At 38.5% G+C, this 12050-nt stretch overlaps 1 protein-coding gene across 1 annotated transcript; it reads left to right on the forward strand.

Moving 5' to 3' along the window:
• Positions 1-1294: 1294 nt before the first annotated feature.
• On the forward strand, positions 1295-2537 carry LOC117514964. The gene is made up of 3 exons (XM_034175527.1): positions 1295-1556; positions 1891-1994; positions 2079-2537. The coding sequence occupies exons 1-3, from the start codon at positions 1367-1369 to the stop codon at positions 2466-2468; spliced, it is 684 nt and encodes a 227-aa protein (XP_034031418.1). The 5' UTR covers positions 1295-1366; the 3' UTR covers positions 2469-2537.
• Positions 2538-12050: the final 9513 nt, after the last annotated feature.

Consider the following 12050-nt stretch of genomic DNA (forward strand, 5'->3'; position numbering starts at 1 on the left):
AATGATCATCAAAGCTCCATTCCCATGACGATGCACATTACACCAGTATTATATTTTCTTCACTGTCACATAATTGTAGAGGCAGGTATACTGAATGAGAAACATTTGTCTTTGTTTATATATAGGTAGTAGCTGTCCACAGTCCTGACCACAGATAACTGCCAACTGCTGTCAGCACCTGTGTGTGGTTGTGCACAGAGCTGTGCTGAACAGATGCACACAGGACTTACTCTGCTGGGATCACATTTGGTCCCAGTCCAAATAGAGTTAAATATACTCTATCACAATGCTAAATCAACTCTATCACAGTGTAAAATCAACTCTTATTGGAGTAGAAACACTTGATCTGACAAGATGTTAGGGCTGATTTCACTCTGTAATAGATTGTATTTTACTCTATATAGACTAGGACCAAATGTTATCCCAGCAGAGTAAATTTTACTCAACAAAATTTACTGTGTACTTATAATTCTATCACACAGAAATGCAAGATAAATGTCACATTTAATTTAATTTAAACAGTTGATGTTTTATTATACATTGCCTACTATAAATTAATGTTTAATTACAGTGTTTTCTGTGTTAAAGAATATTGAGTGAAAATAAAGAAATGCATAACCAAACAGCTCACAGGAAATGGCCTTGAATCAGATTTATGCGTGACATCCCTTGATTGCACAATACTGAAAAATACAGAAAATTACCACCAAGGTTTCAAATGTACTAAATTAGAGACATAATCTCACCTCATCAATTTGATTTTAGCCTTGATAGATCATATTGAACATGCAGACCTATCTGCATGTTCAACACCCACAATTTTGCGCACTCGGGTGAACTCACCCAAATTGCATTAAGACAAACATGATAGATGAATTAAATGTAGAATATGCGTTATTTTGTGCTTTTGAAAGATACAATCCTTAGCAAATCAGCACATACTTATTATAATTATTATTTTTATTTTATTTTTTTTGCAGGAGCTATGGAGTTTGTGCATGTTTTTACACATGCAAACCTTCAGTAAATCAGCCCCTAAATGTGCAAAATGCACTCTATCATGACAATACATGTCCAATCATATTTCCTGGGAATAGCAGCAACAGACCAACTTACTGTGTTAGCTACTGAATGAAATTCAGAGCTGCACACTACAGGGTTGGCTTCTTTTGAACTGTTTTAGCCTCCAGGAAAGCAACAGTTAATCTCATAAAAAGCAAGGAGGGTTTACGTCATTTTAGTAAATGAATGAATCAGTTTATCGACAGTTTGTTTAAATAAGCCAGTTGGACTTTATCTTCCTCCTGTAGCTGCCCTCAGACTGCACACAGCATTTGCACAGCCATAGCAAAGATACTCACTGATCATGCAACCAGTTTTCTACCTGGTCTTTCTGATTGCTGTGCACATGTCCGTGCTGGTGGACTGTAAACCCAGGATTCAGGAACCACAACAGGAGGAACCATGCAGCTTCAGCACAGGAACCGCTTCCACCGCCAGTTTGTTTCTGAAGCTGAATGAAAGAATGACACAAGTCATTCACAGGGAATCTCTGGGTACGTGTGCTCACAGCCATTAAAACATTGTAGAAGATGTTATGCAGCTTTTCTTTTGGCAGCTCTGCTAATTAATTTCTAATGCATTCTATTTTGAAACACAAAACAAAAACATATGTTTATATTTGTATATACAGAGATAAAATGTGAATGTACTGATAAGTGCATGCAAATGTTTTTCAAGTCAAAACCATATTTTGTACAAACAGTAAGAATCAACACACACACAAAAGATGATTATCAGCCAATAATGAATATGAAATTAATTCTTTAAGCAGTAGTATTTCCAGATAAAAATCACTGTGGTCACAGTGTTAAACTTGTTTTCTTACAGTGATCTTACCAGTAAGGGCAGAGAGGAGAAACTTTGTGTCAATATTTGATTTGAGGAGAAGACGGTTTGTGTGTATGGATTTAAAGGGGGAGCGCCGCACTTCTGTGAGTATACATTTTAATAGAATTAATTTGAAAATGTCAAGTGATTCCTGAGTCAAACTGAGTTTGCTGTTTTGTTTTAATCAGAGACTAAAACAAAGCGCAGGCTGTCTCTTCAGGCACGTTTGGGTCGATGTGTCCAAACCCCATCATATGTTTTACTCTACAAATGGGAAACGGCCGCTCAAACAGGACGGAGGCCAGCAACCCCCCAAACCTCCCTCTGGGCTGCTGGGGAGTTTTCTAACGAGACAGAGAAGGAGTGAGGAGACGAACCCCTCTGATCCATTAAAATCACAGCTGGACCCAACGCCTCCTGCAAAGGATCAGCAGGACGGAGATCCCGGGCAGCCTGAACCAGACCAGGCCGGGGCTGTGTCCAAAGAGACCATTCCTTCCTGTGATGACCCACTCAAGGTTTTACATACCAACGGGCCTGTGAGTCCTGTCAAGGCTAGTATTGCAGAACAAAACTGAATTTCATAGTGAAGGACAGATATAAGTACAAAAGCTGAGTGGATAGTTTAAAAGAAGTCTTTTAGTTTAGATGCTGCTGTGCTGCATAAGCTCAGTGTCTTGCAGAGGCACAAGACTGCAAACTGCTCCTCTCACTGTACGACAATCTGAAATTTAGCCAAACTGTCTTGTATTAAGAAAAAAAAGGGGGGGGGGGGGGGGGGTAAAAATAGGGTAAGAAAAATTTACTTAGTTAGAATTCTCAAAACTCGTAAAACGTCTAAGCACTGAATAATCAAAATGTGCCCTAAAACGAGATAGAATTCTTATTTTAAGATCGGCCTCTGTCTTAAAATAAGGAAAACAATCTTGTTCCTTCTTGTTCCTTTGCTTGGATTATTTGAAATCCATTGGCTTTCCTTGTTACTGGTTAAATACAGCTTGATATTAGCTGGAAAAACGTTTAAAGAAAAATTGAGATACAGTTTCCCAAAATAAGACATTTTTTTCTCATGTAAAAATGCTTGACAAGATTATTTTTCTATTTAGACAAAAATTAAGTCAAATTTTCTTTAAACAAGTCTTTTATTTTACTTTCTTAGATATCAGTTTTTGCAGTGAAGTAAAATCAAACTGTGGTTACAAAAGGAGTTTGTGTAAAACATGACAATTTGGGGATAAACAGTTACGGTTGTTCATAGTCTCAGGGTTGCTATCTGTCAGGTTCCACCTTTTTAACATAGCTTTTTCTGCATATCAAAGCACCAATGTACTATAGATAGCTGTCTTAAAATATTGTTAAGTTTGAAGGAACATACCTCCACCAACTGAAAGTTGCAGTACAGTGACAGCTTCAGAGTTGGGTTTTTTTTTTGTTGTTGTTGTGTTTTCTTTTCTTTTTTTTTTTTGGTGGGTCTAACTGCGGACATGATTATTTGGTTGATGGTACAGTTTGTAGCAGATGTGCACATTTGCATTTCAGAGTAACTTTTAAGTGCTTACGAGCCAGCTACACACATGTACCACATATGATGCATCACAGAGAGACCTAACAATTGCAATTGTTGTTTGAGAACAATAAAATGTCCTGACAAGATTTGGGGAAAATCTACACTGCAGCAAATAGGTAATGAAAGATATAAGCTGTTTTCCTTCATTTGAAGTCTATTTCCATGACTGTTTTATCTAATCAGTTGCACATCCGACAACCCTCAAAATTTGCACAATGGTTGGTTGATATGTTTGGATTGAATCTCTCAGTGAAAAGAGAACAGAGAAGAGCTCAGAGAATTCCACCAGTCTGTCCAAGAATTTCCCATTTTATCCAAATAAACCTCCTAAGCTCCTAAACTCCTATGGGATAGGAGTTTAACTTCCAATATGAAAGCATGGGTTTGATGCCCACTGTGTGGTTCAGGCTGCCTGCATCCTTGATCAATACACTTCATCTGCATTGTTCTTGTCCACCCAGCTGTAAATAAGAATTGGCATTGGCCAGCATCCAGTTATGGAGTAGTCGTGCACTCCTCCACTTCAACTGCAATGTCCAGGGAGAAGCACCAGCCCGATGGGCCTCAAGGCTTGTGTTGGACATTTTATGAAACGTAAAAGTGAAAATGTCAAGAAATTCAATTCAAATTCAATTTATTTCATTTATATAGCAGCAAATCACAACAAAGTTGCCTCAAGGTGCTTCATACAAGTAAGGTCTAACCTTACCAACCCCCAGAGTAAGCACACAGGTGACAGTCGTAAGGAAAAACTCCCTCTGATGATTTGAGGAAGAAACCTCAAGCAGACTAGACTCAAAGGGGTGACCCTCTGCTTGGGCCATGCTACAGACACAATTGACAATACAAATATACATGTCATGTCAGTCCATGTCAGTTGTGGATGCTTCTGTATGGAGCCGCACCTCAAACAGAGGAAAAAACAATCAGGTGGCAAAAAGACAACAAATACGGTATAATTTGTCAGCATTAACCAACAAGAAACCGTGTTTCTTGTTGCTACCTAAAGCTACCTACTTTTCTACTAGCTACACAAGATTCCTCACCAAGAGCCACCATAATTGTTTTTGTTATTGGGGTTTCCCCATGATGTCACTGGAGATTCCTCTTACATCTTCTTCTTCCCGACACAGAGAAGAGCTGGGACTAAATCTGAATGAAGTGTCATCTAGAAAAATCAGGTGCAGACGCAAACCTCATTCTGTCTTCTCTCTTTCATGATAACATACCACGGAGTCATTTTATGCCAGCTCACCTTAGGGTTCCCTGGTTACCCTCTCTAATTTTATTTATTGTAAATTTATATGTTTCTACCCATGATGCAAAATATTAATGATCAACAATCAATTCATGATAATTTAGGCAATACAAAATAGCCACAAACAACATGTTTTCCAACTTCAGGGATTTATTATTTTATGGAATCATCTAGGATGATAATATTGCAGATATTTACTAAATGACATCCACATATTTGAATTGTGGCATCAGTTAGCCTCTCTAGAAACAAATATAGATTAACAACTTAAAATAATGTTGCAGTAAAACCTGAGGAGGTGACCTGGAGAGGTTCCTAAAATTTAGGTGAGTTGGCACAGAATAACTCATGTTAAATTAAATCAAATTGAGATGTTAATGTGCTACTAATAAAACACATCTCACATGAGCTGCGTGAACTTCCTCCGTTCATCTCAGTGCAGTCCATGAACGATGTTTCATAGTAGTTGCTCTGGACCCTGGTGAAAGCTTTAGAACCAGATCAGGGGATGATGGCAGTGGTGATAAATGTGCTGATAACAAGATTTTGATTAGCTAATGTTAATTTTTCCCTGAGAGCTGCCTATAGACAGATGGCAACCACCCAGGTCAAAACTGTAGCATAAGCATAATCCCAGAATCTCTCAATGAAAAAGGTTTCTGTCAGTTAGTGGAGGTAAATCCTACAGTTACAGGATTTTGTTCTGTACTTTTTAAATCTTGTTCACAAGCAAGAAATGTTTTTCCAAGTCGTTTCAAGTTATTTCAAGAGTATTCAAGTCAATAATAATAAGAATTATGATTATGATTATTATGAAACCAGTAGGTTGTAGAGAACATGTTTTTAAATAGCAGGGAAAAATGCATTTGGTAACATTCAGCGTAATCACGAGTGGGGACTGATGTCCTCCTGTCCTTTAACCTCATTTGTAAGTTAAATTTTAAACTTTGGTTCAGATGTGGCAATGTTTGTGTGTGTGTAGTGTTTAAATGAAAACTTGTTTTTCTTGTTTTAGGAACAAAAAACAAAGTGGGATACTTGTTTCTTTAAGTAATCACATATTTGTCTTTCATCAATACAAGAATAGGTGCTGGACACCAATACAACCCCAACAAAAAGGTATTTATTTATTGAAATATGTTCACAAATTCATAGTGGATTGTTTTTTATTTATATATTTCTTGTTTGGTTACTGTTGTGAGACAAAATAAACTTCAGCTATTCTTTGGATTGTGTTTTAGCATTTTTTTTTACCTCTGCAAAAGAAGTTGGAGGTGGTTATGGTTTCACCCGTTTGTGTGTTTGTCCGTCTGTTTGTGAACAGCCTGTAGCCCACAATTTTTCATACATCGTTGATAATGACTTCATGACTTTCTTTGCTAATAAAATTTTAACTATTAGAGAAAAAATTACTCATAACCATCCCAAAGACGTATCGTTATCTTTGGCTGCTTTCAGTGATGCCGGTATTTGGTTAGACTCTTTCTCTCCGATTGTTCTGTCTGAGTTATTTTCATTAGTTACTTCATCCAAACCATCAACATGTTTATTAGACCCCATTCCTACCAGGCTGCTCAAGGAAGCCCTACCATTATTTAATGCTTCGATCTTAAATATGATCAATCTATCTTTATTAGTTGGCTATGTACCACAGGCTTTTAAGGTGGCAGTAATTAAACCATTACTTAAAAAGCCATCACTTGACCCAGCTATCTTAGCTAATTATAGGCCAATCTCCAACCTTCCTTTTCTCTCAAAAATTCTTGAAAGGGTAGTTGTAAAACAGCTAACTGATCATCTGCAGAGGAATGGTCTATTTGAAGAGTTTCAGTCAGGTTTTAGAATTCATCATAGTACAGAAACAGCATTAGTGAAGGTTACAAATGATCTTCTTATGGCCTCGGACAGTGGACTCATCTCTGTGCTTGTTCTGTTAGACCTCAGTGCTGCTTTTGATACTGTTGACCATAAAATTTTATTACAGAGATTAGAGCATGCCATAGGTATTAAAGGCACTGCGCTGCGGTGGTTTGAATCATATTTGTCTAATAGATTACAATTTGTTCATGTAAATGGGGAATCTTCTTCACAGACTAAAGTTAATTATGGAGTTCCACAAGGTTCTGTGCTAGGACCAATTTTATTCACTTTATACATGCTTCCCTTAGGCAGTATTATTAGACGGTACTGCTTAAATTTTCATTGTTACGCAGATGATACCCAGCTTTATCTATCCATGAAGCCAGAGGACACACACCAATTAGCTAAACTGCAGGATTGTCTTATAGACATAAAGACATGGATGACCTCTAATTTCCTGCTTTTAAACTCAGATAAAACTGAAGTTATTGTACTTGGCCCCACAAATCTTAGAAACATGGTGTCTAACCAGATCCTTACTCTGGATGGCATTACCCTGACCTCTAGTAATACTGTGAGAAATCTTGGAGTCATTTTTGATCAGGATATGTCATTCAAAGCGCATATTAAACAAATATGTAGGCCTGCTTTTTTGCATTTACACAATATCTCTAAAATCAGAAAGGTCTTGTCTCAGAGTGATGCTGAAAAACTAATTCATGCATTTATTTCCTCTAGGCTGGACTATTGTAATTCATTATTATCAGGTTGTCCTAAAAGTTCCCTAAAAAACTGCTGGGGGGTTCCCATGATGCACTGTTTCTTTCTCTTTTTGCTCTGTATGCACCACTCTGCATTTAATCATTAGTGATCGATCTCTGCTCCCCTCCACAGCATGTCTTTTTCCTGGTTCTCTCCCTCAGCCCCAACCAGTCCCAGCAGAAGACTGCCCCTCCCTGAGCCTGGTTCTGCTGGAGGTTTCTTCCTGTTAAAAGGGAGTTTTTCCTTCCCACTGTAGCCAAGTGCTTGCTCACAGGGGGTCGTTTTGACCGTTGGGGTTTTACATAATTATTGTATGGCCTTGCCTTACAATATAAAGCGCCTTGGGGCAACTGTTTGTTGTGATTTGACGCTATATAAAAAAATTGATTGATTGATTGATTGGTTATGAAATGTTTACTGAAGATTCATATCCTGATAGACAAGAACTGATTCAATTTTCAAGGTCAAAGGGCAAAGTCAGGAAAAATCTTGGAATATTGGAAAAATCCCTATCTTTATCAATGAACGAATTTTCAAAAATTCAAAACTGTCAAAAAAGATCAAATTTCTTTCATATTTGAGAGTGTTATGTAGGATGGTATGCTGTATCAACTGACAAAGTTTGATCCAGATCTGATCCATATTACAGATTATGTGGCTATTTAAATTTAACATTGAAAACCCCATTTAATGTATATTTTACATAATATATTAACCAAACATGCCCCAATGACTGTTATATTTGAAAGTGAGATGCAGACTGACACTCACTATCGCCTGACAAAGTTTGATCCGGATCTGATCCGGATTGTGGATTTTGTGGACATTTGAATTTAATATTGAAAATGTTATATGGCTGGGGGGGCCTGGCTGCCTTTTTGTTTCTGTCCTTTGCTTCTCCTTCCAGGTGGTTTGCATTTGGAACTGAGTGGCTGTGTTGCTGAGTTTATCAGGACCTCACCCTGATCACCTGAGGCTGATCACCTGCGGCTCATCAGGACTCACAGCTGTGGTGCATCTGCATGGATTGGAACATGGTGGCATTTAAGACTGGAGTGCACGGTGTGTGTTTGCCAGAGACTCGACCTTGTGACCAGACGGGTGAGATCGTCGTCTCGGGAGCCATCTCATCATCAATGGATGCAGAGAACGTCCAGGTTTGATGCACGGTCTGTGAAAGAGGAGGGGGTGAGGTCTCACGCTCGTCAGCACACTTCCTGAGGTACGTTAGATTTTGTGACTAACATTTATACAGTCAGTAAATGTGGTGTCCCTCACACCTTTATGATATTGAGCTGTATGTTAGTCATGTATCGACTTCCACTGCAGTGGAGTTTTGTGAACTGGATGTTCCATGCCTGCAGGTTGGGAAGTTGATTAGTAATCAAGCCAGGAAGTGTTTGCTGTTTGTACACCTTTAAGTGTTCTCTCTGTGTGTAGAGTGTGGACTCACATAATGGTTCCTTCTTTCACAGACTCGGTTTGTTGCGGCCACCTGGGGGGTGTCGGCGGGGTCCTTGAGTCCGAACAGCTTCTGGCTCCGGACCGTTAGCGCTGCTGGGAGCGCACCACGCCAGACCGCACTTTGTTTTTTATGTATCACTGTTATGTATTAAATTCAGTTAGCCTTTGTACCGTGCTCTGCTTATTTCATACTGGGTCTTTCAAACGCTGGTCGGTTCTCCGAGCTGCGTCCGACACATAACAGAAAAGCCCATTTGGTGTACATTTTTCATTATATCTCAAGCTAAAGTGCCTCAATCACTCTTATTTGTGACAGTGAGGTGAAAACTGGCACTCTCAATGAACAGACTAAGTTTGATTTGCATGTGATCTGTATTGCGGATTTAGCGGATCTTTGATTTTAACATTGAAAAGCTCTTTTGATCTACATTTTGTATTATATTTTAGCTTATGAAAAGCCAATTCTAACAACTTTCAGCTTGAAAATTTTTTTCCAAGGTAAAAATTTGTGGAATTGGAAACTAGTGTTGGCAGAGGTTTGCACTCTATGAGCACGGTGCTCTAATTATTTTGACGATTTCACACAGCAGTGTAATACATATTATTCTCTAAATATTTTATGCACCTTAAAATTCTAATTCTAATTGTAAATGTCAAAATAGTTTTATTATGAATAATATGTATATGTCGTGGACATGAACAAGCAAAGCTCTTCAGCATCTCACCATGTCATTTAGGTCCTTCAGACTTTATTTTAAGTAAATGCTTCTGGGAAGCATTAACATGGCTAAAAACCTTCAGCTTGTGGGGGGAAAGCCCCCCCAGACCCCACACTTACGGCCCTCTTAACCCCCGCCATTTTAAATATTTTTCTTTGTTTGCGTCTCACATACCTGGGAAGTCCTCACCATCTCATTAAGGTCCTTCAGACTTTATTTTCCATAAATGCTTCTGGGGACCATTAACATGGCTAAAAACATTTAGCTTCTGGGGGCAAATCCCCCCCCCCCCCCCCCACCTATGGCCCTCTCAACCCTTTGCCACTTTAAGCATTTTTTTTATGTAGATGTAACTTAATACCAGCGAAGCGTGGCACAGTGGCATGAAGCAAACTCTATGGTAGACAAAGGCACAAATCGGAAATGGCACAAAAAAAAATCTGCCCAGTGGGGAAAAAGCCACAAATTATTCTCAAAATTATGGCTTTTTACAACAACATTGTTGTAAAAAGCAACAAACCAATGGTAGATGAAGCCACAAACTGGAAATGACATGGTGAGATGCTGAAGAGCTTTGCTCGTCCATGTCTGCAACATATACACATTATTCAAACTGGAAACAGCTGACCGCTGATCCCTCTGCCGTTTGCGGCTGAGATATGAATGAAGAAAATGAGAAATATATTTCTTATTTCTTTAATTATTCTGTTGAAATTGCAAAATAAAACAAAAGTATGACACTATAAGTTTGAAATACGATCGAATTGGTACATTTTTCAGCAAAATTTCAGTTCATTTTTTGGAAAATCTGTGCTGGGTGGGAGAGGAAATTTGAACCCGAGAGCTGGTAGGAAATTTGCAGTGCTGGGCGGTACCACCTGGCACCGCCCACCATAGCTAGAACCCTGCACTGAATATGTCTTAGACTTTATTTACATCAATTATGAAGAAATACAAACAGTATGGCACTCTGTGGTAAATCGAGTAGCTAGTTCTCAAAAACTGAGTGACTGTGCAAGAAGGAGAAGAGAGAGGAAAGCCACCAAGATACCCAGACAACCCAGAACAAGTGCATGTTTTGCATTTTGTATCCCCAGTTATACAGCTTCACAATAAAGTGGTATAGAGGAGGATTTTCTTAAAAAGAAGACCTGAAGGTTCAGCTACAATTTGCCAAAAGGCACATCTGAGATACAAGCCTAAATTTGATGCTTTGGTGAAAGAAAATCCTTCTGTGCTCCACTTCTTTCACTTAATTGTAAATTAAGATGTGATAACACATCTAATAAATTTCAATTATATATACACAATAAAATATTATTTCCTCTTTTAATCAATTCTACACATTTAATAAAATATTTTTGCATTTGCTTAATTTTGTTACAAAATACCCTCCACAGCAGAGATGGAAGGATTCAGTCAAACTTTTTTTTTAATTTAAGCAATGTATCAGCTTGTCAACATTTTACAAAAAAACAAAACAAAAAAAAAACAAAAAACCCACTAACAAACAAAAACAAAAATGACTTAACTAATGATAAAATTGACTGTCAACTGTACAGCCACAAATTAGAAAAAAAATTGAGATGGTATGAAAAATGCAAAAAAAAAAAAAAAATCTCCTTTCACCATCTTCACTCCTTGCAACCACACTATTCCACCATACCCATCCTTTCTCTGACACGTTCTTGGCTTTGCTCTTCCTGACTTTCATTCCCCTTCTCTCCAGAGCATACTATCTCTTCCTCTCCAGCCAAGTCTCAACCTCTACTCTCACTCCAGATCACAATGTCATTTGCTAATTTCCTTTTTGAGCTTGTCAGTCAACCTGTCCATCACCACTGTAAACAAAAAAGAGCACATTGTACACCATCCTGCACCACCTGCACATACTTCTCTGCTACTCCACACTTCATCATAATACCACAACATCCTGTCCAGGCACCCTGTCATAAACTTTTTGGAAATCCACACCACACAGTGCAATGTTTTAGGGCCTTCTGTGTACTTCTCCACCAGCACCCTCAGAGCAAAAATAGCATCTGTAGTGCTTTTTCTCTGGCTAAAACCATATTATTGCTCATAAATCTTCACCTCTTTTCAAAGCCACTGATCCACTACTCTTTCCCATAACTTTGTGCTGTGACTGATCAACTTTATGTCTCTGTCACTCTTGCAGCTTACACATCAGCCTTGTTCTTAAAGCTTGAAACTAGTACATTCGTCTCCACTCCTCAGACATCCTCTCATTTTCCAGATTTTAATCAAACAATCTTGTTAAAAACTCCACTGCCATCGCTCCTAAACATGCCTCCACTGGGCTATCATTTGGACCAACTACCTTTCCCCTCCTTATAACTTCATCCTTACTACTCCCTTGCACTTCCTTATTCACTCTATCAACATCATTCAGTATTCTCTCCCTCTCATTTTCTTCATTCATCAGCTCCTCAAAATACTCCTTCCACATTCTCAGCATGGTGTACCCACTTGCCAGCACATTTCCTTCTGAATCCTTTACTGCTCCAAC

The sequence above is a fragment of the Thalassophryne amazonica genome, chromosome 8 (assembly GCF_902500255.1).
Source record: "Thalassophryne amazonica chromosome 8, fThaAma1.1, whole genome shotgun sequence".
In the NCBI taxonomy this organism is placed as follows: domain Eukaryota; kingdom Metazoa; phylum Chordata; class Actinopteri; order Batrachoidiformes; family Batrachoididae; genus Thalassophryne; species Thalassophryne amazonica.